The sequence below is a fragment of the Microtus oregoni genome, unplaced genomic scaffold, assembly GCF_018167655.1.
Source record: "Microtus oregoni isolate MIOR12 unplaced genomic scaffold, Mior012 000025F_ref0000491, whole genome shotgun sequence".
NCBI lineage: Eukaryota > Metazoa > Chordata > Mammalia > Rodentia > Cricetidae > Microtus > Microtus oregoni.
The window spans coordinates 26,429,928-26,455,475 of record NW_024543084.1 but is presented as its reverse complement, the minus strand read 5'-3'; the positions used below and the strand labels follow the sequence as shown (position 1 = coordinate 26,455,475).

The window sequence follows — 25,548 nt, the reverse complement described above, 5'->3', positions numbered from 1 at the left end:
ACCCGTGTATGACTAGGACTCAAATAAATATCTTCCTCCTGCATACTCTTCTCTTCCTTCATTTCTTCCTTCTCCATCTCCTTCTCCTTCTCTTCTCCCTCTTCTCCTTGCCTTTCCCCTGCACTGCCCTGGGTCTCCCTACCTCCCTAGGCCTTATCTCCAACCCTTTCCCGTGCCTCAGGATCTCACCTTGTGTTCATTTGCCCTGCAGGATGCCACAGCTGAACCTGTCCTGGCAGGGCCTGGGGCCTGCAGTAGCCTCCCTGTGGCTGTTCCTACCCCTGGCTGGGGCCTCTTGCCTCCTGGCTTACATCCTGGTCCAGGGTTACACTGCCTATGAAACCTCTCAACGCCTTCGCTGTTTCCCTCAGCCTCCCAAACGAAACTGGCTCTTAGGTCACCTGGGCCTGGTGAGTGCAGCAGTGAGGTGGGCCTGGGCTTTCAGGGTAGAAGGACTTGTGAGGAGGTTGGAATGGGCTCAGGGAGCTGTGAGCAGAGAAGAGTTGGGATCTAGGACAGCAGAATGACATCATTCCAAGGAAAAGGTTCTGAGCCTTTTCCATCCTGCATCCATCTCTAGTTGTCTTCCCCATGGATGGCCACGCTGCAGGGCTCCCAGCATGCCCTCCACAGACTGAGGACCCTGGTGTTCTCAGGTTCTCTGTGCTGGGCTTAAAGCCTCCCGAGGGGAGATCAGGACCAGTCCCCTGCCTCTGTCATATCTTTTCAGCACATCTCTGGCTTCCCACTGGTCACAAAAATGAACTGCAATCCCACGCAGGCACACCCAGGACTTGCGGGGGAGGGGGTGCTGGGAGAGCTCTGAGGTCTGATTTCCTGCCCCCTTCAGTGTCTTTCTCTTATGTCTGGCTTCTCTACTGAGATGTACCAATGAGCCCTGTTGCTCAATCTAGATATGAGCTTGTCACTGGCTTCCCCTTTCAGACTCCTTCCCAGAACCCATCCTCCACACCACACCTTCAGTGTTGACTTAGATCTGCTTTTCCCTCTGTGTGATTTGGTGACATTTGCTTTCCTTGTAAATGGCATGGTGCCAGGGGTGCAGAAGTTCAGCTAGACCACAGGCTACTCTGCCAGACCCGGGTATCAGGAGATGACGGGTGAGAGCTGCTACCCTGGTGGAGACCTAGGGGTCACCTCGACTCTCTGGGGTCTGCCAAGGTTACAACTTCCCCAATGCAGTCCTTCCTAGTGGAGGATCCATGGGCTACATGGGTGCCACACTGGCTTTTCCTGGGTGGATGTGGACAAGTGTGTATTCACCCCAACAGGGCATCCAAGTGGCAAGTCCGCTAGCGTCCAGCTTGGTGAGAACAATGGGTTTGTTAGGTGTTTTGACAGAGAATAGGGGAAGGCTTACTTATAGGATCATGGCTGATCCCCAAACAACTTATAAGGTCCTCCCCCCCATCCTGAGTGACAGCTTCATGGAAGCTGGACCACAGAGTCCCGACTTCAAAATCCTCCTTTTCCTGTATACTCTAGCATATCCGAAGATACCATCTCTCCAGACTCCAGCATATCCCAAGATATCACCTACTGCTGGGGGAGAGTCCTAGCTGGAGTTCCGGAAGAGGGTCTCCTGACCCCCTCTCTGGACTCTAAAAATTCTATCACCATTACCAAGGCTACTACTCTAGTGTTCTGCTGAGGTTGCCATGACTACCAGGAAACATTGGAAACGACATCCTGTTAGGCACAGATGAAAAAGTGCCATATAAAAATGGGCCCCCTAGACTATGGGGGGATATGTGATACCTTGGGGACAAGTCCTGAGACCGCACTGTCTCCCCATGTCAGTTTCTTCTTGTGGTTGCCTCCGATGCTGGGACTGCATGAGAAAATCCACCTTCCAAAGCCAGGGTGGACATGGTGCTGGCAAGAGACTTGGGGGAAGCATGAACTAACTGCTGCTTAGCCAGGACAAGCTTTGACAGCTTGTGCATTTCCACCGTCCAGACTCTTGATGCCTGTCTACCTTGTGGTCTCATGAGCCCCTCCCCAGCTTCCCAGAGGGAATGTTTCAATTTAGAGGAAACTGTCATATTTTAGGCATAGTTTAGAGGAAACTGTCATGCTACGTATACCAACCCTGCCCATGTTGAACGCCCAGAGCCCATCCGGTGACATTGGTTTGAAGTTTCTGGAAACTCCAGGAGGCAGGGTAGAGTTGGAAGACATAGACAACCAGGGATGGGCTCTTGGGGTGTGTTGTCCTCTGTCCTTTCTTATCTCTCTTTGGTTCGTCCATGTGAGGTAAAGAAGTCCCCTACCATAGCTGCTATTGCTGCGATGTGAAACATCAAGTTGGTGGGTTAGGCAGTCATGGACCGGATGCTCTGAAGCCTGGAGTAGAGCGAGTCTTCCTCTTTCACTCACAGGTTCATAGACACAACTAACACAGAGTCCTAGGGGTTCTGGAGGAGTCTGATGAGAATTCAGACAATAATGGCTGCACTTAGAGGTAATGGCTGTGCCCGTGAGGTAATAGCTGTGCTCGTGAGGTAATAGCTGTGCTCGTGAGGTAATGGCTGTGCCCGTGAGGTAATAGCTGTGCCCGTGAGGTAATAGCTGTGCCCGTGAGGTAATGGCCGTGCTCGTGAGGTAATGGCCGTGCCCGTGACGTAATGGCTGTGCCCTTGAGGTAATAGCTGTGCTCGTGAGGTAATGGCTGTGCCCGTGAGGTAATAGCTGTGCCCGTGAGGTAATGACCGTGCCCGTGAGGTAATGGCTGTGCTCAGGAGGTAATGGCTGTGCCCGTGAGGTAATGGCTGTGCTCATGAGTCTTCTTTTTAATGTTTTCTTTATTATTTATTATCTATACAGTAATCTGCCTGCATGTACACCTGCAGACCAGAAGAGGGCGCCAGACCTCATTACAGATGGTTGTGAGCCACCATGTGGTTGCTGGGAATTGAACTCAGGACCTTTGGAAGAACAGTCAGTGATCTTATCCTCTGAGCCTTCTCTCCAGCCAACTCATGAATCTTTAAATGGGAAAAAAACACTGAGCTTGTAGTTGGAGTAGAGGCTACCTGTTCTATGGAATTTTCCTCCAAATTGCAACATTTCTTCCTAACTGAAACATTTTCTCCAGAAAGGAAAGGGGGCAAAAGCACCTCAGGAGGAATAGAAGTTAAGGAAATTCTTGGGGATCTTAACCCAACAATTTAAAAAGGGGTAAACATTTGCTGAAGAGAGACTTACCAGACAAACTGCACACAGAAAGATATTCTGACTATGGAGTTGCCTGTGAGCTGCATAGAGAGCTCCAGTGAGCTTTATTTTTCAGAAACTTTCTGGGGTGGTGTGCAGTCTACAGCCAGCGACCCCATGGCTTTTCCAAGTGGGGCTCCCCATCAGAGAGTCACTCATCCGGTAGGTCAGCCTGTTGAACACTAGTTGTCACCTACTGTATACTCTGATGGCCTCCAGCAACCCCAGTACTGGGGAGGTGCAGCAGCTGGGTCCCCAGAGCTCTTTGTCTCACCAGTGAGCCTCAGGTCAGTGAGAGATTCTGTCTCAAGAAAACAAAGTTGGGCTGGTAAGATGACTCATCAGGTAAAGGTGCTGGCTGCCAAGCCTGGTGATTTGAGTTCAATTCCTGGGACCCCACATGGTGGAAGGAGAGAACCAACTCCTGCAAGTTGTCTTCTGACCTCCACAATATATACCATAGCACATGACCCTATAGTGATGAGGCAACCAGGCCTGCTTTTCATCCCGTCCAGCTTCCACACGGCTAGCTTAGCCCGGGAAATAACACAGAAACTGTATTCATTTAAACACTGCCTTGCCCATTAGTTCTAGCCTCTTATTGGCTAGCTCTCACATCTTGATTAACCCATTTCTATTAATCTGTGCTTACCACGATGTCGTGGCTTATTGGGGAGGTTCTAACCTACGTCCATCTCGGGCTGGAGCTTCATGGGGTCTTCCCGACTCTACTTTCTTCCTCCCAGAATTCTTTTCTGTCTTCCCCACATACCTATGTTCTTACCTATCAGGTCAAGCAGTTTTCTTTATTAATTAACCAATTAAAGCAACAGATAAATAGAAGACCCTCCTACATCATGACCCCACCAACGAACAGAATGTGATAAAAAATATTTGTAAAAAAATTTCAAATTGTGTGGTACCTGAGGTTGACCTCTGGCCTCCATACTCTCACGCACATGATCATGTGCACATGTGCACACACACAAACATGTATACATAGATAAAATACAGTGTTTAGGATCTGAAGTGAGGATATGTCTTCTCTCCCAGGACTGAGGATGGGGCTGGGGGCACCTGGGCAGGGCTCAGCCGTGTGAATAAAGTCCTGGATGGAATCCCTGGGACTCCCAGTGCCTCCCCACCCTATGTGTTCTCTCTGGCAACCCAGAGAAGCAAACACTGGGCGAGTCCTTTTCTTCTACAGATCAAGGCCTCGGAAGAAGGGCTCCTGTACATCCAGAGCCTGGTGCGAACCTTCAAGGATGTATGCTGCTGGTGGGTGGGGCCGTGGCAACCTGTCGTCCGCATATTCCACCCTGCCTTCATCAAGCCTGTGCTCTTGGCTTCAGGTAGAATCATGCTGGTCCCAGCTTGCACACCCGTGAGTCTCAGGTGACCTCAGTGCAGCCAGGAAGGACTGCAGTAGGAATGTCTCTGCTGCAGCTTCCTTCAAACCCACCCGACTCACCTGTGGGCATTTCGATGGCCTCCATCTTTCTAGTGTGTGTTGTTATCGGGCTGCGCCTGGTTCTCACCTGGGTTTATATGACAATAGTTTCTCTGGGGTCACAGACAATTGGGACATGTTGGCTTCTCACTGGCACTTGTCTAAGGTGCTGGTAGCAACAGTCTTTTTTTTTTTTCCTGGAGTGTCTGAAGTCTGGGACCAGGAGTTTTCGGGGCCATGACTGAGACATTTTGAGAAAAATCTGAGTAATACTGAGGCCTGTTTAGGTCACATCAGAGAAGTTAATTTTATTATTTTTGCTTGTATTTAGTGTGTGCATATGTGTGTGTACCACAGAGCAAGTGTGGCAGTCAGGGGACACCTGTGGGAGTCATTTCTCTTCTTCCACTATGTGGCTCTCAGGAATTGAACTCAGGTCATCAGGCTTGGTGGCAGGCACCTTTACTTGCTGAGCATCTCACTGCTCCCAAAATGAACTTTTACCCTCTAGAACTATATTTTCCTAAACACTATATTTTATTTATTTTATTTTCATTATGTAGCTCTGACTAGCTTGGAACTTATGCAGACCAGGCTAGCCTGGAGCTCACAGAGATCCACCAGCTTTTCTCTCCATAACCCTGGGGTTGAAGGCATGCTCCCCCATGCCTGGCCCAGAAATGGGGAGTGCTGAGGTGTGCTTGTCACAGTTAGAGCAGGTCATGTGTGTGTCAGTCATGTTAGCCTATGTGTGTCTCTGTCACGTGGCTGTGTCGGGAGATAGCAGCACGTGCTGGAGCGGACAGGAGCACTGGGTCTCTGCAAAGGTCTGCAGAATGGGATGCTGTGTTTAGCAGGCGTGCTACAGTCTGTGTGTCACAGCAGGCTGAGTCCCCTCTGTCTGCTGCGGCTGCACATCTGGCCTCTCTTCTCTCCCTCCCTCCCTGCCCCAATCCTACCATGTGCACTTGGAGGGGAGGGTGCGGCTCCCAGGCTAAGGGCCCCATCCCTTCCCTGCCCTCCCTCCTGCCATGGCTCCTGATGGTTGGTGCCTGTTCCCATCAGCTTCAGTTGCTCCCAAGGACGCCGTCTTCTACAGCTTCCTGAAGCCCTGGCTGGGTGAGTACATGAGGAGCTGGGAACACCCCTGGGGGCCGGGGGAAAGTGCTGTCCTTGCCCACTGCCACTCTGCTCCATTAGGAGATGGTCTCTTGATGAGCACTGGTGACAAGTGGAGCCGCCACCGTCGCATGCTGACACCTGCCTTCCATTTCAACATCCTGAAACCCTACGTAAAGATTTTCAAGGACAGCACCAACATCATGCACGTGAGTTCCTGGAGCCCAGGCCCGTAGCTGAACCCCCAGGGAGGAAGAGCTATAGACAGACCTGGTCTCCGGTCCTTGCCTCAGATGGAGGCTGTGATAAAAGACCCGACTTAAGGGAGGAGATCTCTTTGCCTCACACTCCACAGTTTGCGGAGTCACGGTGGCAGAAGCGTGAGGCAACTGGTCCCATTGCGTAGTCAGGAAGCAGAGAGGGATGAAAGTGGGCGCTCAGATCACTTTCTCCTTTTGTACAGCCAAGGAGCCCAGCTGGGGCCACCCACTTTTAAGATGGACCATCAAGTTTAGTTTACCTGTGTGTACATGCATGTACACCTGTGTGCATGTGCATCTGTGTGTGCATGTATACCTGTGTGCATATGCATGCATTTGTGTGTATATGCATGTACACCTGTGTGCATGTATACCTGTGTGTGCGTGTATACCTGTGTGCATATGCATGCATTTGTGTGTATATGCATGTACACCTGTGTGCATGTGCGTGTACACCTGTGTGTGCATGTATACCTGTGTGTGCGTGTACTCTTGTGTGTGTACATGTATACTATGTGTATGCACGTACATCTGTGTGTATGCATGTATACCTGTTTGTGTGAGCATATACCTGTGTGTATACACCTGTGTTTGCATGTACACCTGTGTGCATGTGCATCTGTGTGTGCATGTATACCTATGTGCATATGCATGCATTTGTGTATATATGCATGTACACCTGTGTGTGCGTGTACTCTTGTGTGTGTGCATGTATACTATGTGTATGCACATACATCTGTGTGTATGCATGTACACCTGTTTGTGTGAGCATACACCTGTGTGTATACACCTCTGTTTGCATGTACACCTGTGTGTGTGCACATGTATACCTGTGTGCATGCATGCAGTGGCGATCAGAGATCGACTTTGGGTATCATTCCTTAGTTGCCATCCATCTTGCTTTTTTGACATAGGGTCTCTTGTTGCCTGGAATTCACCAATTAGGCTAAACTGGCTAGCCATTGAGCCCTAGGAACCCTCCAGTCTCCACCTCTCTGGGAATAGGATTACAGATACATACCACCATGACCACTGTTTTTTTCACATGGGTTCTGAGAATTGAGCTCAGAACCTCATGCTAGGATGGCAAGCACCTTTCTGACTGAGCCACCTCATCAGAACCCAGAGATATGTTTTAAATAAATCTATAACACTGAGGATCCAGAAAGCTAACACTGGCTGAACACCTCGCGTGCCAAACAAGGTCACACATGCCAATTCTGTAATAGCCGCTGTCTGTTTTTACTTTCACAACCTTGTAAAGTAGACAGTGCTGCTGCCCAATAAGGGTGACCCTGGAGGTCTGACCTATCCGGGAGCTTGTTCAAGTCCACCCAGGCAAAGAAGTGAGCTAGACATGGTGGAGTATGAGTTCCGTCTTGTTTTGGCACACAGCAAATCAGATTAAATCAGATGCTGTTTCAAGAGGTTCCTTTTTGTTGGCTGGGTTGGGAAGAGGTTCAAAGTCCCAAGGTCCAGCCCATTTCTGTTGCCTTCTCTGACCAGGCCAAGTGGCAGTGCCTAGCCTCCAAGGGAAGTGCCCGTCTGGACATGTTTGAACATATCAGCCTCATGACCCTGGACAGTCTGCAGAAGTGTGTCTTCAGCTTCAACAGCAATTGCCAGGAGTGAGTCCCTGGCCTGGCTTGGGGCCGTGACCCATAGACACAAGGGAGGGAGGACTGGAAGGGAAAGAGTGAGCAATGCATGGTATGGGGATGCAGGGCCTGCACCCAGCAGTGAGGACGCATCTTGGAGATGAGGGTGTCTGGGGAGGTGGTGGCCCAGTTCTAAGGACCCGGAAAAGTTGACCAAGTGATGTGAACTTCATTATGATATTTCAAGAAAACCATTGAGGGTGTTTAAGTTTGCAGTAGTCAGATTGCTCCCACTGTAACAAAATATCTGGGACAATTTCCATCAAGAGAAGAAGGATTGTTTGCGGCCAGGGTTTCAGAGGCTTCAGTCAGTTGGCTCCTGTGATGAGGCAGTAGCTCAAAGTCGGAGCATGGAGAAGAAAGAGGAGGCTTTTCAAAGTAAAGAGAGAGATGGTGGAGGGGCTCATCGGTCCCCACCTGGGGTTACAGTTCCTGGGGTATTGAAGGCTTGCTGTGTGACATGATTCTTGAGGAGATGTAAACAAATTATCTACTCATCCCAGGTAGGGAACCTGTGACAGATCAAAGGATACCTCAAAAGTCCAACTTGGTGAACCAATGAGTTCCATAGGGGTCACTTACAGAAACAGAAATGACTCACAGACAGCTGCATTACCAAAGCACACACACCAGTAGGGCTGACAGCTCACAAAGCTGGAAGCTCAGAGCTCTCTGCAGCCCTACAGGTCAGAAGGTCTCCTCTCTCCAGCAGTCCTTACTAATGTAATGTTGGAGAAGGATGGGCCTTGTGAACCTGGTGAGTTTCAGGAATTACCTGAGACTAGGTGTTTACTTCCTGAGTCTTAAAGAATCTTGCTCCAGCAGGGAATGTTTCAACTCAGAGGAGAGTATAGTATAATAAGGCAGTTAATGGAAACAGAGAGATACTTTCTTCAGTGGTGTAACCACTGGTAAGTGGTGCACACTCCTGCAAATAACTCTAATCAAACTCACTGAGTCACCAGTGATACCAATTAGTAATTATAGACATGGGGGTGGAAAGAAGACAAGTGGGGAAGAGGAAGGGGAGGGACCTGGGTGGTGGAGGAGGAAGGGGAGGAGCCTGGGCGGAGAAGGAAGGGGAGGAGTCAAGTATCCACACTGTACTCTGGGACATAAAGGCAGCTCACACAGACTCAATAAAGGACAGGAGATGGACAAGAGTCTCAGGGCTCTTTCCTGTGGTGGATTAACTGACTTTTCCCCTGGAACAGTCAACCAAACACTTCTTCCCCTAAGGTGGGCACTCAGGATAGACCAAAGTCCACCTCTGTAAGACCAATGAGTACTGAGGCAAAGACACAGCTCTCACCCAAAGGGGAGAAAAAGCTGCTTATTCTGGAGCCAAATATGAGTTACAGTGGCCCTGAAGTTGACTCAGGTTTCTCCAAACTCTATGTTTCAGCATGGTCAGAGTTAGAAGATAACAGAAGGAAGTCATAGATTGGGGGAGTGTGGAGAGTTGGTTCAGGGTTAAGAGCACTTGTTGGTCATGTGTAGGGCCCAGGTTCAGTTCCATCCCCGCCAGAGTAGCTCACAGCCATCTGTAGCTCCAGTGCTAGGGGATCCTGCTTTGACCTCTGTGGACACTAGGCATGCACACGGTGCACATGTATACATGCAGGCAAAGCACTCACACATAAAATAAAATAAATAAATTTAAAGATATTTAAAGTCATAAATCAAGGCACTTTAAAAATGCATGGAAGGGTTTTCTGTTTCCTCCCCCGCAGTGTACACACGGGACTCTGCCTCTCTCCTCCTCTTTCTCCCTTCTTCTCTCTCTCTCTCTCTCTCTCTCTCTCTCCCCCCCCCCTTTTTAATAAACATTTATGGCTATTTTCTAAAAAAAAAAAAATGCATGGAAGGAAACATCAGGTCGGTAGGTTAATGCAGATTGGGGATGTCCACTGTGGGCTCGGGAGTCATCTGACAACACACTTAGCCTTTGTTGGTTGCTGGGAACTATGGTTTTGTTAAGTTACTGCATTTGAAAAAGTTTCACTTGTTAGTCACAAGTCACAGAGACAGGCAAAAAATGGTGACTGTTAGGGGGGCTAAAGACAGTCCAGGCTGTAGTTAGATTCTGCACCTGAAGCATTCCAGGTCTCCACAGTTCCTGAAGTTCTAATCAGCGAAGCAGCCTTGCAGAGGCTCAAGATCAAGTGCAGTTCCTCCTAGGAACGCCTGTCACAAGGCTTGCTGGACATACAACGCACAGTAGAAGGGTTACTTCTAGGAGCTACACCGTCACCAAGACCTTCCTCATCGTGGATGGTGACCTCACGGATGTACATGGAGTCCCACTTTCTAGATAACTTGCGGCAGGTGGTAGGGGGCAGAGAGAAATAGTTGGAGTTGGAGGTAAGGGTCTCCTGACCCTCCTTTCCTCCATCTACTGGGAGGCACTAATAGGTCTGATACTATCACCAGAGACCTGAGTACCACTGTATTGTTCTGATCTAGTTACCATGGCTCCTGGGTAAAGTCCAAGGTGGCATCAAGAGTAAACACAGGCTTCTAGCTTCTCCATCCCCATGGGCAGCAGCTCCTGGCTGCTGACATGTTTCTCAGTGTTCATGTATGTTAAAGCTTCACCTCCTCTATGCCGACACCCTCCAGGAAGCCTAGTGAGTACATTGCTGCCATCTTGGAACTTAGTGCCTTAGTGGCCAGAAGGCACCAGAAGCTGCATCTGCATGTGGACCTGCTCTATCACCTCACCCGGGACGGGATGCGCTTCCGGAAGGCCTGCCATATGGTGCACGACTTTACCGACGCTGTCATCCAGGAGAGGCGTCGCACCCTTCCTGATCAGAGTGAAGATGATGCTGTCCTCAAGGCCAAGGCCAAGGCCAAGACTTTGGACTTCATTGATGTGCTGTTGTTGAGTAAGGTGGGTTCCTTAAGGGAAGCAGTTGTCTGGGGCTGGGATAACAAAGCTGAGCATGCTCTGTCCTTACTATGTCCTGAACCCTATGCAGCCTCCACTCACCACTGGAACCTGGCCCTGAGCCCTTCACCACCAGGCGAACTAAAGTGTCTGGAACCCTGCTTGGGTATCTACATCCATTGAGTCACCTCAGACTAGAGAGGGGCTCTGGGCACAGGAAGGCTGTTCTTGACTTCCCAACTATGGGTCTTTGCACATAACATGTACAAAGGGTGGGAAGGAGACCCTGAATACCAGCCATGCCAACTCTCCTCATCCCCATTTGCCACACTCAGACCCAACACCCCAGACCCCTAGACTCACATGGGCATGTGTGAGAAAGGAATAAAACCCAAGGTAATATACCATTGATATTGTCATGTCAAAGTAGAAAGGGTTAGAACCCTTCAGGAGAGACCCAGCCACGGTGGGTGTGTAGCACTTGCTAACATAGCCAGGGGCAGAGTCTTGCACAGACCAGTGGACAGTGAGAGCTGATTTCTCCTCTCCTTTGGGGCTAGGGACAGGGCTCAGTTGATATAGTACTTGACTAGCATGCACAAGGCCCTGGGTTCCATCCCAGCACTTTGTAAACAGGACATGGTGGTCCCTCCCTGTCATCCCAGCATTCATGTGTTGGAGGCAGGCCAGTCAGAGGTTCAAGACTATCCTTGCCTACAGAGTGAGTCTAATGTCAGTCTGGGTTACATGAGACCAGGTCTTACAAAGAATTGAGGGAAAGAAAAGAGATGAATCTTAACGTAGAGGGCAGTGGGCAGTTTGAGGATGGGGGAACACGCCATACATCAGTGGCTTTAGAGATGACAACACAGGGACTTCTATAGCTGAAGCTCTGGGAACCTTTGAGTTTTAGAGGAGAAGTTAGTGTCATTGAGCAGTAGGCACATCTTCTTATGACTGTGCTCAGCAGCCTTGTGCCCAGGAGCAGAACAGTCCGTTCGGCAACAACAGCAGCTAGGATGACAGACGGCAAAGCTCCCCATTCCCAGGGTCTCCTTCATGGGCCTACAAAATACTTTTACCTGTATATGTAGCATTAAAAGAAAACTTTGTGCATATGTTCCCGTATTGTGTAGGTCTGTGCTCATGTGTGTATGCTTTTGCAAAGAACAGAGGTTGGCATTGAGTGTCTTCCTAGATTGCTCTCCATCTTGCTGTATTTTAAAAATGGTTTTAGGTTTATTTATTATATTTTACATGTATGAATGTTCTGTCTGCATATATGTGCCTGGTGCCCAAGGGAGTGAGAAAATGGCTTCAGATCTCCTGGACCTGGAGTTATAGTTGTGAGGCACCTTGTGGGTGCTGGGAATTGAACCAGGGTCTTCTATTAGAGCAGCCAGTGCTCTTAACCACTGAGCCATCTCTCCAGCCCCTCCACCTTGCTTTATTTATTACATTTGATTGATTGATTGATTGATTGATTGATTGATTGATTGATTGATTGATATGTGTGGGGTATGTGTGTGCTCCCAGGTCACAGAACAACTTGGGAGCTGGTTATCTCCTTCCACTATGTAGTAGCATCTTTGACTTCAAACTCCTGTCAAACTCATGTCTTCAGACTTGAAGGTGAGTGCCTTTACCTGCTGAGCCATCGCACCAGGTCACTGAGACAGGATCTGTCACTGAACCTGGAGCTCAGCGATCAGCAGCACTGGGTAGTTAAGAGCTCCGGGAACCCGCTTATCTCACCTGTCCAGGCGCACCATGCCTGGCTTTTATGTGGGTGCTGGGACTCTGAACTCAGGTCCTTGCAAGTGCTTTACCGACTGGAGCCACTTCCCACAATAGCGGTCACAGCTATTATCTTCAAGCAGCATGGGTTGAATGCTATAAGGGTTGAGGCTTCCTCAGGACAGCTGTCACATCTGTGTCTGCTTCCCTGTGAAGAGGAAGGATGAGGAATGGCGGCAGGAGTGAGGAAGGAGGAAGGGAGAGAGCGAACTGTGCTCTGAAAGGTGAACTGGGTTTACTTACTGACATCTACAGGTATGCAAGCCAAATATTATCTCCCGGGAGATAAGACACTTGGGTTTCTATTTTAATAGCATTTTAAAATCACGCTATTTTTTGTTCATTTATTATTTGTTTGTTTGTTTATTGTGTGTGTCTCTGTGTGTGGGTGCTTATGCCTCAGTACACACAGGGGCCAGAGGACCATTTCAGGGAATAGATTTTCTCCTTGCATGTGGATCTCAGATTAACCTCAACTCATCAGGCTTGTGACAAGAGCCTTCCTCTGCAGAGCGATCTCTCTGGCCTTTTCCTAGACACACATGGGAGCATGCTCTTTGGCAGCTGCTCTGCGTCTCTCTTCAAAGGCAATCCACATTCAACTCCTGTATCCCAGGGTGCCACTCCCTTCTCCAGACACTTGTAGTGCAGGATCAAGAACATTGATGAGTTTCTGTTTCCTCCAGAGGCCAGCATCCAGGGATGACATCATTGGCGTGGGGACTCTGGTGACGGTTGTGGTTGGTTGGGTATCGTGATGGACCAGGGGTCTTCAGAGACTGCCCCAGGTTAGACACAGGAGTCCTTCAAACTGCTGCCATTTGGTGTCTTGCTTCGTCTTCAGGATGAGCATGGAAAGGCACTGTCTGATGAGGACATCCGAGCAGAGGCCGACACCTTCATGTTTGGAGGTGAGCCTTCTGTGAACTGCTGCAGAGAGGGAAGGGGTCTGTCTGGACATCCTGGTGACATGGCAGGCAGACCCTGGATCCCTCTATTCCTTCCCCTTCCCTGTCCTTCCTGGCAATTACACTTCCTGGGGACTGAGCCACCTATGTGGTAATACTGAAGTAGCCCACAGACCCCAGGCTGCCTGTCTGCCCCTCAGGCCATGATACCACGGCTAGCGGGCTCTCCTGGGTCCTGTACAACTTGGCAAGGCACCCAGAATACCAGAAGCGATGCCGGCAGGAGGTGCGGGAGCTCCTGAGGGACCGTGAACCTGAGGAGATTGAATGGTAAGTGCAGGTCCTGGGGTGTCTCTGAGCCCCTCTCTTCGGCTCCTTTCTTTAGAGAAAAGACAAGAAGTGAGAGGAAAAGAGAAAAGAGGAGGCTTTTACATAGGATAGAGGGACTTTGAAAGATGGAGGTGAAGGGGAAGGAAAAGGAATGAGGGAGTGGGAGACAGAAAGCTGTGTGTGTACATGGATATGTGTGTGCGTGTGTGTGTGTGTGTGCATGTGAGGGCAGTGCTTGCAGAAGCCAGAAGAGTGTGTCAGAGTCTCTGGAGCTGGAGTGGTGCAGCAATTGAGAGTTGTCTGATGTAGGTGCTGAGGACTGAAGTCGGGTCCTCTTAACTGCCGAGCATCTCTCTGCCCATTTGTTGATTTTTTTTATACTGTTGTTATTAGATGTTGAGGTCTCTCAGGAAAAGATTCTAAAGCTACCTGACTAAACTTTCTTTGTACTTCCCTAATTCTTTGATTTAAAAATTTTTTGATTAATTAAAAGTTAATTGCTAATAAACACACAATTAAACTAACTAATCAGTAAGTTAACCAACTGTTAATCAGTAGTCAATGTATTTTGAGATGGAGTGTCACTGAGTACCATAGGCTGCTCTGAAGTTCATAATCCTCCTGTCTCAGCCTTCCACTGTTGGAATTTTGTTTTTGTTCATTTTTAAAAATTACGCTGTTGGGGACTGAACTCAAGAGTTCAGACTTATTGGCAGGTGCTTTTACTCACCGAGCTGTCTACTCGGCCTGTGCTTTCACAACGCTCAAGATTATTTTATTATAGGGAGAAAGGTTTCACTGGGTCACAGAGGAGCTGAGGGCTCTCACTTTGACCTGATTACCTGCTGGCTGGGGTTCTTTTCAGGGACGACCTGGTGCAGCTGCCCTTCCTCACCATGTGCATCAAGGAGAGTCTGCGGTTGCATCCCCCGGTCACTGCTATCTCCCGCTGCTGCACTCAGGACATTGTGCTCCCAGATGGTCGGGTCATCCCCAAAGGTGCCCATAGCATCGGGGAGGAGAGGGAGGGTCCTGGGCAGACAGTGGGTCCAGCGCGCTCAGTTTGTCTTGACTGCTTCACTTCCTCCGCAGGTGTCATCTGCAGAATAAGTATTTTCGGCACCCATCACAATCCAACTGTGTGGCCTGACCCCGAGGTTCTGTCCCTTTATTCTCCTATGTTGTAGGCTGCGGTTCTAGAGGAGAAGGCGTGTGTGTGTGTGTGCGTGTGTGTGTGTGTGTGTGTGTGTGTGTAGCACAGGCTGTCCCTGACCTCAAGCTGTAGCCGATGACGTAAAACTTCTGATCCATCTGCTTTCACCTCTTGAGTGTTGGGATGACAGGTTTCCGGCACTGTGCCTGGTTTATATGGTGCTGGAGATGGGATCCAGGGCTTTCTGCCCTCTAGGCAAGTGCTCTATGTACTCAGGTACCTCCCCAACCCTAACCATAGGTCGTACGAAGCAGGGTCTTGGGGATCACAGGCTAACCTGGAAAGCCTACATAGCCAAGATTGGCACCGAACCACTGATCCTCCTGCCTCCACCTCTGGGGTGCTGAGATGACAGGTTTTCACCCATTCAGTTTTATGCTTGTAGAAGGAGCGGCAGGCTGCATTCCTGCCCAGCTCCCGCACAGCTAACTTTACCCAAAATAATTACACGGAAACTGTATTCTTTTAAACACTGCTTGGCCCATTAGCTCTAGCCTCTTATTGGCTAACTCTCATATCTTGATTAACCCATATTTAGTAATCTGTGTAGCACCACGAGGTAGTGGCTTACCAGGAAAGATCTTAACCTGTGTCCATCTCAGAGAGGAGAGGCATGGCAACTGCCTCACTTCCCTTCTTCCCAGCATTCTGTTCGGTCTACTCCACCTATCTAAATTCTACCCTATCAGGCCAAGCAGTTTTCTTTATTAATTAACCAATGAAAGTAACAGATAGAAAGAAGACACTCCCACAATATATGCTGGTGTGGAAATGGAATCCAGGGCTTCCAACTGCTCCTAGCCGGAGGCAGAGACATCAGTTCTTACCTTCCATGCGAGGACTCTCTGCTCCTGGTTGTGGTGGCAGAAGGCACTCACCTGTATCTCCTGCAGGTCTATAACCCCTTCCGATTTGATGCAGACAGCTCCAAGGGTAGGCCATCCCTGGCTTTTATTCCCTTCTCCGCTGGGCCCAGGTGAGGCCAGGAATGAGGGGGCGGGGTCTGGGGCTGATAAGCAGAAGGAGTTGGGGTGGTATGGGGGTGGGGGGGCGTTAGCATCTCCCTCCTGCCCCTTTGCACAGGAATTGTGCAAAGGTTTGGGGAACCAGGGAGGGGAAGGTGAAGATCCCCTCTCCATGCTCAGAGTCCCTCCCTAGACCGTTTGGTTACTGGTCCGGATCAGGCTCCGAGCATGCGGATACTCATGCACTGGTCCGGGGCCAGGTTCTAGTGCTGGGTTGGTTCGGGGTGGGGTCTAGAACATAATCAGAGTTCCCACCCTGCCCTCCCACAGGAACTGCATTGGGCAGACTTTTGCCTTGAGCGAGATGAAGGTGGCCCTGGCGCTGACCCTGCTGCGCTTCCGCATCCTGCCAGATGACAAAGAGCCACGCAGGAAGCCGGAGCTGATACTGCGCGCAGAGGGCGGGCTATGGCTGCGGGTGGAGCCGCTGAGCACATAGTGACCCCACACCTGGCCTCGGACTACCCCCATCCCGCGAGCATTTCCAGCAATAAAAATCTTTGTCACCGGTGTCTGAGCCTGGCCAAACATCAGCAGGGAGGCTTCCATGAGCCACAGGCAGCCATGGAAGGTGTTTGAGCAGTAGAGGGACAGGTCGGATTTAGGGGACAGGAAGATCAATATTGTTACTGAAAAATTTCTGCACCCCAATAAGCCTCTCTGCCGACACAATAATCAGAATCAGACCTATGTACAGCTGCTGTGCTAGATGATGGGCCTTATTTCCTTGGTGTCCTCCATGCCTTCTGGATCCTTTTCTTTTTTGGTTTTTCAAGACAGGGCTTCTCTGTGTAGCTTTGGAGCCTGTGCTGGAACTCACTCCGTAGACCAGGCTGGCCTTGAACTCAGAGATCAGCCTGCCTCTGCCTACCGAAGCTAGGATAAAAGGTGTGTGCCACCACCGGCATCCCTTCTGGATCTTACATTCTTCCTGCCTCCTCTTCTTCAGGGTTCCCTGAGCTCTGAGGGGAGGGATTTGGTGGAGACATCCCACTTAGGGCTAAGAGTGCCAAGGTCTCTGATTCTCTGCATACCGTCTGGCTCTGAATCTCTGTATTTGTTCCCATCTGTCTCAGGAGAAAGCTTCTCTGAAGGCAGCTGAGGAAGGCACTGGTCTATGAGAGCAGCAGAGTTCCTTCACTGCCATGTTCCTTTTGTAGAGCAGGAGTATTTGGTTTTACCCAAGGTTCCCAAGGGTTATATAGTCTCTGGTCCTCGCTCACTCAAGCAGTGTTGGACTTGGGTTACATCTTGTGGTGTGGGCCTTACATCAAATCAAATGTTAGGTGGTTACTCCCTAAAGCTCTGTGCCACCATTGTCCTAGCATATCTTGCAGGCAGGACACCATTGTAGATGACTGGGTCAGTGTTTATATTTCTCCTTTGGTCACTTTCAGAGTACCTTCTAGTACCAAGAACACTAGACAGTAGGGATGAAAGCCCTGGGAAGGCACCAGTTTGACTTCATATTCAATGAGTTGTGTAGGTATTATTTTCAGCAATAGGGCCTTGCCACCAATTTGGCCTTGCCATCAATTTGCTATCATCATCATTATTGTTGTTATTATTATTTTGTATATATGTAAATGTATGCACTCTTTCTCTCTCTCTCTCTCTGTCTCTCTCTCTGTGCGCGCGCGTGTGTGTGTGTGTGTGTGTGTGTATGTGTGTGTGTGTGTGTGAGAGTGTGTGTGTGCTCACATATGTGCAGTGCCTAAAGAGGCCAGAAGAATATGTCAGATTCCCTTGAGCTGGAGTTACAGATGGTTGTGAGCTGCGGTGGGTGTTGGGAGCCAAACTTAGGTCTTCCGGAAGAGTAGTAAGTGCTCCTAACCACTGAGCCACTTCTCCAGATCCCTGCCAACCTTTTATTGTTTCTGGGTTTTATTTTTGTTTAATCCCAGCACTTGGGAGGCAGAGGCAGGTAGATCTCTGTGAGTTCGAAGCCAGTCTGGTCTACAAGAGCTAGTTCCAGGACAGCTAGTATTGTTACACAGAGAAACCATCTCTCTCTCTCTCTCTCTCTCTCTCTCTCTCTCTCTCTCTCCCTCTGTGTGTGTGTGTGTGTGTGTGTGTGTGTGTGTGTGTGTGTGTATCCATGCCATGCAGAGGTCAGATGACAGCTTGTGGGAGCTGGTTCTCTCCTTCCACCATGTGGGTCCCCAGGATCTAGGCCACCAGACTTGTGGGCAAGCACTTTTACCCACTGTCTTAGTTAGTGTTCTGTTGCTGTGAAGACACCTCCCTCCCCCGCTCATACAATCTTTCCTCCCTCTCTTCAGCAGGACTCCTGGAGCTCAGTTCAGTGCTTGGTTGTTGATCTCTGCATCTGCTTCCATCCGTTACTGGATAAAGGCTTTTTGATGACAATTAGGATATTCACCAATCAGATTATAGAGCGCCAGTTCAGGCACCCCGTCTGCTGTTGTTAGAAGTCTTAGCTGGGGTCATCCTTGTGGATTCCTAGGAGTTTCCCTGGCACCAGGTTTCTCCCTAACCCCAAAACTAAGCCCCCATGAAGTTATCTCATTATTCTTCCCCTCAGTCCCACCCCTAACCTGTCCAACACAATTCCTTTCCTATCTTTCACCCCTTATCCCCAGTTTACCCTGGAGATCTCATCTATTTTCCCATATCAGGGAAATCCATGCATCCCTCTTTGGGTCCTCCTGTTACCTAGCTTCTCTGAGTCTGTGGATTGTAGCATGGTTATCCTTTACTTTACAGCTAATATCCTCTTATGAGCCGGGCGGTGGTGGCGCACGCCTTTAATCCCAGCACTCGGGAGGCAGAGGCAGGCGGATCTCTGTGAGTTCGAGACCAGCCTGGTCTACAAGAGCTAGTTCCAGGACAGGCTTCAAAACCACAGAGAAACCCTGTCTCGAAAAACCAAAAAAAAAAAAAAAATATCCTCTTATGAGTAAGTACCTACCATGTTTGTCTTTCCGGGTTACCTCACTAGGTACGATTTTTTTCTAGTTCCATCCATTGGCCTACAGGTTTCATTATGTCACTGTTTTTTACAGCTGAGTAATACTCAATTGTGTAAATGTACCACTTTTTTTTCCCATTGAGTTGAGGGGCATCCAGGTTGTTTCCAGGTTCTGGCTATTATGCATAACACTGCTAAGAACATAGTTTAGCAAGTATCCATGTGGTGTGTTTGAGCATCCTTTGGGTATATGCCCAAGATTGGTATACCTGGTCTTGAGGGAGATTGATTCCCAGTTTTCTGAGAAACCACCATGCTGATTTCTAAAGTGGCTGTACAAGTTTGTACTCCCACCAGCATTGGAGGAGTGTTTCCCTTACTCCACCTCCTCTACAACACAGGTTGTCATTAGTGTTTTTGATCTTAGTCATTCTGACAGGTATAAGATGGTATCTCAGAGATGTTTTGATTTGCATTTCCCTGATTGTGGGAAGTCCTTCTGTATATATGTTGCTTTTATTGGTTAATGAATAAAGCTTCTTTGGGCCTATATCAGGGTACAATATAGCCAGAGGGAAGTTTGATATAGAGAGAGATTAGACAGAGTCAGAGAGATAGATGCCCTGTAGCCACTGGAGGAGAAAGACACCCACCCACTCGTACCAGTAAACCACAAGCCTTGTGCTAATACACAGAATAATAGAAATGGGTTAATTTAAGATCTAAGAGCTAGCTAGAAATATGCTTAAGCTATTGGCCAACCAGTATTGTAATTAATACAGTTTCTGTGTGATTATTTCAGGTCTGGTGGCTGGGGATGAACGAGCAGTCTCAGTCAACAGATCAGTGCCTGCTTCCTTCAGCGGCTAAGTGTAGTCTCTCTGACTCTGCCTACTATCAGATTTCCCACCTGGCTATATTGTGCCCTACTGTAGGCCCAAAGCAGCTTTATTTATTAACCAATAAAAGCAACATAATACAGTTTCTGTGTGATTATTTGGGATCTGGGAGGCCAGGAACAAATGAGCAGTCTCTGCCTACAGAAAGGTGCCCAACAAATGTTTGGGGCTGATGCCCACCACTCACTGGTCCAGATGTTTGTGTGCCCACTAGGGGTCAGGAGGAAAGTAGCTGAGACCATGGTGCGGCTCAGCGCCCCTGGGCAGGTGGTGGGATTGTGTCTACTAGGAGTGCACAGGCAGGAGAGCGTTGGATTCCTGTCACCTTATGCAGAGATATTTCCAGGCTGCACAGTTTGCTGCATGGCAGATAAAAAGGGTTTATATGTTACACGGTGCTACCCAGAGTTGAGGTAGTGAGGATGGCTCCCACCTGGCATTCCCAGAGCTGGCAGTGAATTACCTCCACCATGTTAAAAGGCCTAGAGAGGCAGAGGCAGTATCCAGGGCCGTAGCGACCACATTGCTTACGAATTTAAAATGCTCTTTGTCAGAAATGGATTTCAGATACATAATAGGACAGATTCAGACATAAAAGGCCTCTAGATGAGACCCCATGTGTTTAAAAAGTGTACATAGACGTGGGAGAGAGAAGAAAAAGAATATAGAGGATCATAAAAAGAAGTAGATTGTCAGGATCCGGGAGCATCCCGGACCATAAATTATTTCTCGGACCAGAGGAGAGGTATGGGAATAAAGACACAACTCACATAACTTTATCGGGAGGGAGTTTTCAGGGATCCCCCATGAAATCCTGAGTTCACATCCTGAAAATTTACCCCAATTTATTCTCCAAACAGCATTTATAACAAAACGTAACCTGGGAGGGAAATTCATTAGCATTCTGTTTCCAAGGTAGCCAGGAGAATGACTGGTCATGTCCACACCTTTCTATGCCCATGGTGTCACGACTTCCTATCTGTCTTCATGCTCTGTATGTCTGCTCTGTCACGTAGACTGAAGAACACCTCTTTCCCAGGCAACCTCCAAAACTACAAAGAAGGAGCAGGCGACATTAGCATATCCTGATCTTTGTTTAGGCTGGCATCAGTTTGTCTGGAAAGGCTTGGTGACCACCTTCTGTGTGGCGGGGGCAAACTGTGGCCTGAAATTCTGGCCACCATACAATGTAGAAATGTGAGCCTGTATAATATCTACAGTAAATAGTTTTAAAAAATAAAACAAAGTCTTTAAAGAGACAGAGTACAGACAGTCATAAATTAAAGGAGTAAAGAAAATAAGCCACGTAAAGACAGAAAATACACAGAGAGTCTGGATTATGTATACTATTTTTTTCTTTGAATTTTTTGACTGTGAATGAGCTCAGTACAGAGAGACATTTCATTGTATGGGCTGCTAAGCTAAACCAATATATTATTAAATATATATCATATATTAAATATATATATTAAAGGTCTCTTGACTTCAAAATTTGGGTCTAAAGATATGTTGCTTTGGAAAAGCAACTCTTATACAAGAAAGCATTAATTGGAGGCTGGCTTACAGTCTTAGAGGTTTAGTCCATTTTCATCCTGGTCGGGAGCACAGTGGCAAACATGGCGTTGGAGTAGCAGTTGAGAGCTACATGCTGATCCACAGGTAGAGAGACGGAGGTGGGGGGTGAGGCTGGGCCTGACTTGACCTTTTGAAACCTCAAAGCGCACCTCCAATGACACACATCTTCCTCCAGCAAGGCCACACCTCCTAATCTTTAAATGCTTTTAGACAGTTCTACTCCCTCATGACCAAGCATTCAAGTATGTGAGCCTATGGGGCCATTCTGATTCAAACCTGTGCTGGCTAGTTTTATATCAATTCAATACAAGCTAAAGTCACCTGAGAGGAGGGAAAATGCCTCCATAAGATCAGGCTGAACCGAACTCCAGTCAAAGAGAGGGAGGAGGCAATACATGAACAAGGGAGGTCAAGATCATGATGGAGAAATCTAGAGACAGCTGCACCAAGCTCGTGGAAACTCATGAGCTCCCTTACAGACAGCTGTGGAGTCTCCAAGGGTCTGAATCAGGCCCTCCGTATGCAGGAGTCGGTTGTGAAGCTTGGGCTACCTGAGGGCCTCTTGCAGTAGAACCAGGATCTATCCCTGGTGCAGGAGTTACCTTGTTAGAGCCTATTCCCTTTGAGGAGATGCCACACTCAGCCTTAATACAGAAGAGAGGGGCTTGATCCTGCCCCAAATTGATAATGCCAAACTGTGTTGACTCCCCATGGGAGCCCTTACCTGTTGGAAGGAGTGGATGGGGGGTGGGCTGGGAGGGAGACAAGGAGGGGCAGAGAAGGGGTAGGAGGAAGAACCTTGGTTGGAATGTAAAATGAGTTAAAAAATAAATAAATGTTTGTTTTTTTTTAAAAAAAAGATCGGGCTGTAAGCAAGTCTGTAGAGTATTTTCTTAGCTAGTAGATAGGGGAGGGCCCAACTCACTGTGGGTGGTTCCATCCCTAGGCTGGTGGTTCTGGGTTCTGTAAGAAAGCAGGCAGAGCAAGCCAAGCAGAGCAAGCTGGTTAGCTGCACTCCTCCATAGCCTCTGCATCAGCTCCTGCCTCCAGGTTCCTGCCCTGTAAGAGTTTCTGTCTTGACCTCCTTCAGTGTTAAAGAGTGATTTGGAAGTGTTAGCCAAATAAACCCTTTCCTCCCCAAGTTGCTTTTTGTCATGGTGTTTTTATTGCATCAATAGAAACCCAAATTAAGACAGCACCACACCCACTGAACCTTAGCATCTCATTAGCCCGTGCTCAGCATTTTGTGTGGGCTCTGGAGAGCAAACTCAGTTCCCAAGCACCAGTCAACTGAGCCATCTCCCTAGCCCTGTGCAGCAAGTCTTCAGCATTCTAATTCAATAGGAAGCCAGAATAGCATGGAGGGAGGTGTGGCTAAGAGCTGGCCCCAGTCTGTTAGGGAGAGGGTCTGTCTCTCTGAGGAGGGGCCTGGCTTGGTCTCCCCAAGGCAAAAGAGACAGAAACCCCAAGACAGGACCTCATCTTCTCAGCCAGGTGGTGTTCCCTGCAGTCATTCTTTCTCAGGGTTGTCACCCCAGCTTGGTTCTCTTCAGGTAAAAAGACCTGGTCACTGCACAACCATCTCCAGCCTGCAGAGGGGGCTCTGTAGGAAGACCACAAGGCTGGAGCAGAATGGACTCTCTGGTCTGTGTCCCTGAGGACGTACACAGTTGCCCTCCATCACCTGCCTCGGTGGACTTTGGGATGGTCCAGTTAGGGTCACTGACAGGTGTCTCTGCAGAGATGGTCCCTAAGCTGAGGTTAGAACCCCAGCTTTCCTGATATGTAGTGCAGAGAAGTGGGTGTAGAGCCAACCACTTAAAACAAATCTATGGGCTGGTAAGATGGCTCAGTGGGTAAAGGTGCTTGTCACTAAGCTGAGTTGAGTCCCTGGGACCCATGTGGTGGAAGGAAGGACAATGGCTACAAGTTGTCCTTGTTATGGAATGTGTGACCGTGGGAAAAGAACGGAGACTCAATCCAATTATCATTGAAAGCTGCTAGCAGGTCTTTGCACCAGATTTGAGACTGCCATGAGGAGGAGGTTGAGGGAAGGATTTGCATAGGGGAAACAGCAAGAAGACCTTCAATAACTATGCAAACAAGCAAAAACCAGTCTGCTCTGCCAAGGTAAGTGGTTAAGACAACTCAAAACAATCTTTGGGTGCCCAAGCCCTGCTTTGGTGGGTGAGGTGTGGGCGGTGTTTGGATCCCCAAAGAGGATGTGTGGAATCTGAGGAGGGAAGGAAGGAGACATACAGGATCTGAGGTGAATTGGTGAAATTCCTTTTTATTTATTGACAAGGGAATAGCCACAGCCAAGATTGAAAGTAGACTCAGTGATTCAGGGACATGATCAAGTGGCTATTAACTTCTAGTATTTTTCCTGAGGCAGAAGCCATAAATTCAGCAACTATCTAAATGCCTATTGTTCTCAAAGGTTCAGTTAATTCTACCAGGCACCCTCTGACATCTATAGAAGGACTACCAGTTCCTCCTGCTAGAGCTGAGGAGAACTACTGCTTTAGCAAGCAGGAACTTTCCTCAAGCACCTGAGGGAATGGAGGCTCTGGATCCAAATGCCTGACCTTGGGCAAAGGACTTCCTAGGGGACTAGAAACTCCATTCCAATTTAAGAACAGTTGTCCTTCCTCAAGGGGCATGATTCGTTGACTGCACGGACCTGGTCCCTAGTTACGTTCCCTTGTGTCTAAGGCTTATAGAGTGATGCTCCCGAAAGGGAAGGTCCTGAAAGGCCTTACTCTTTTCCCACTGTACCTTCTGATTTCTCCTTACTTATTAACTGAACTCTTGCCCTTAATGGCCTCAGGCTCTGGATCTGGATTGAAAGCATTTTACCCTTGGGATCTGGTGTATCTAGTGAATCTCTAACTTTCCTATTCTTGGTGTAATTAGGAGGGCACATTGGGATTCCTGGTTCCTCGGTGGTGGGGATTTTTTTTTTCCAAAGAATTGTTTTGTTTAAAGAGGCTGCCATTTAATACATTTTCACCTTTCAAAGCCCATAAAATTTCCCAAAGGAAAAGGCATAAAGGAACTCTCATAACACATAGTGAGAATCATTAAAAATGAAAGTAATAAGGTGCTGGAGAATTGTGGTCTGCAATGTCGATCTGCTGGAACTTTGTCCAGCAGCAATGGTCATCATGTGGTCATGCCGTTTGGGTATCTGCACAGCAAATTACAGAAGCAAAAAAAAAAGCAGTAGTCATATCAAAACTAGCATACATATATATATGTGTGTGTGTGTGTGTGTGTGTGTGTGTGTGTGTGTGTGTGTATACATATTTACATGGGGGTCACTGAGTTGGGGTTACTGAGAACTTATCTTCCAGGGACTGGAGTCAGAGACAAATGGCTGGGGGTACAAAGACACCCGACATAAAATGGAGCTTCTTTAGCCATCACACCCTCTGACCTTCACACACTGCCGTCTACACACCCACAACACATAGATGTTAAAATATTTAAGAAATGTTTTATCAGAGTGTATTAATGATACATAACTGTGTTTCATTCTGACATTTCCATACATGTATATAAGGTTATGATCACATTCATACCTCAATACCGCTTTCCCCTACGCCTCCCACTGATCCCCATTCCTTTCCAAGCTGGTTCTTCCTCTTGCCTTTGTGTGTGTGAAGCAATGAGCTTCACTCTTGCAGGAGCATGAGTGAGGGGTTACTTAAAGAGCATGGACATCTTACTAGTGGTCTCTCTACTTAGAGACTGTTAACTGTCTCTGTGGATGCTTCAAAACTGTTGTTGAAGATTTGTGTTATGTTTCATTATGTGTATGTGCAAACACAAATGTCTGTGTGCTTGTGCATGTGAGTGTAGTGACTGTGTGGGCCAGAAGAGGGCACCAGACCTCCTGGAGCTGGAGTTGTAGGTGCTGTGAGCTGTCAGACGTGGGTGCTGGGAACTGAATTCTGGTTCTCTGCAATAACAGTACATAGCCTTTAAAGCTGAGCCATCCCTCCAGCTTTAAAACTCAACCAACCAGCCAACCAATGACTCACTCAATTATTGTGTGTGCACACACCTGCCATGGTGCATGTGTGGGGTTAGAGGACAACTCACCGTATCCAGTTCTTGCCTTCTGTCATGTGGGTTCCAGGTATAGAACTCACCATCTTGTCAACTCCTGGAAGCTTTTAAATAAAGCTGTCTCCGTCTTAGGGTTTAGCTCTTGCTCTGAAGCAGGACCTTTCTTCTCTTCCTTCTC

At 48.3% G+C, this 25,548-nt stretch overlaps 1 protein-coding gene across 1 annotated transcript; it reads left to right on the top strand.

The window, feature by feature from the left end:
• Window positions 1–212: 212 nt before the first annotated feature.
• LOC121462890 (cytochrome P450 4F3) lies at window positions 213–16,329 on the top strand. The gene is made up of 12 exons (XM_041674868.1): window positions 213–410; window positions 4,445–4,589; window positions 5,753–5,806; window positions 5,888–6,015; window positions 7,573–7,694; window positions 10,347–10,620; window positions 13,259–13,325; window positions 13,523–13,652; window positions 14,518–14,651; window positions 14,745–14,809; window positions 15,759–15,841; window positions 16,161–16,329. Exons 1-12 carry the CDS (start codon window positions 213–215, stop codon window positions 16,327–16,329), a joined length of 1,569 nt encoding a protein of 522 aa, XP_041530802.1.
• Window positions 16,330–25,548: the final 9,219 nt, after the last annotated feature.

Coding starts and splice junctions, on each gene's coding strand:
- LOC121462890 (XM_041674868.1), top strand. CDS start 213: ATGCCACAGCTGAACCTGTCCTGGCAGGGCCTGGGGCCTGCAGTAGCC. Junction 5,807..5,887: donor CTTCCTGAAGCCCTGGCTGG/GTGAGTACATGA, acceptor CTGCTCCATTAG/GAGATGGTCTCTTGATGAGC. Junction 15,842..16,160: donor CCCTTCTCCGCTGGGCCCAG/GTGAGGCCAGGA, acceptor GCCCTCCCACAG/GAACTGCATTGGGCAGACTT.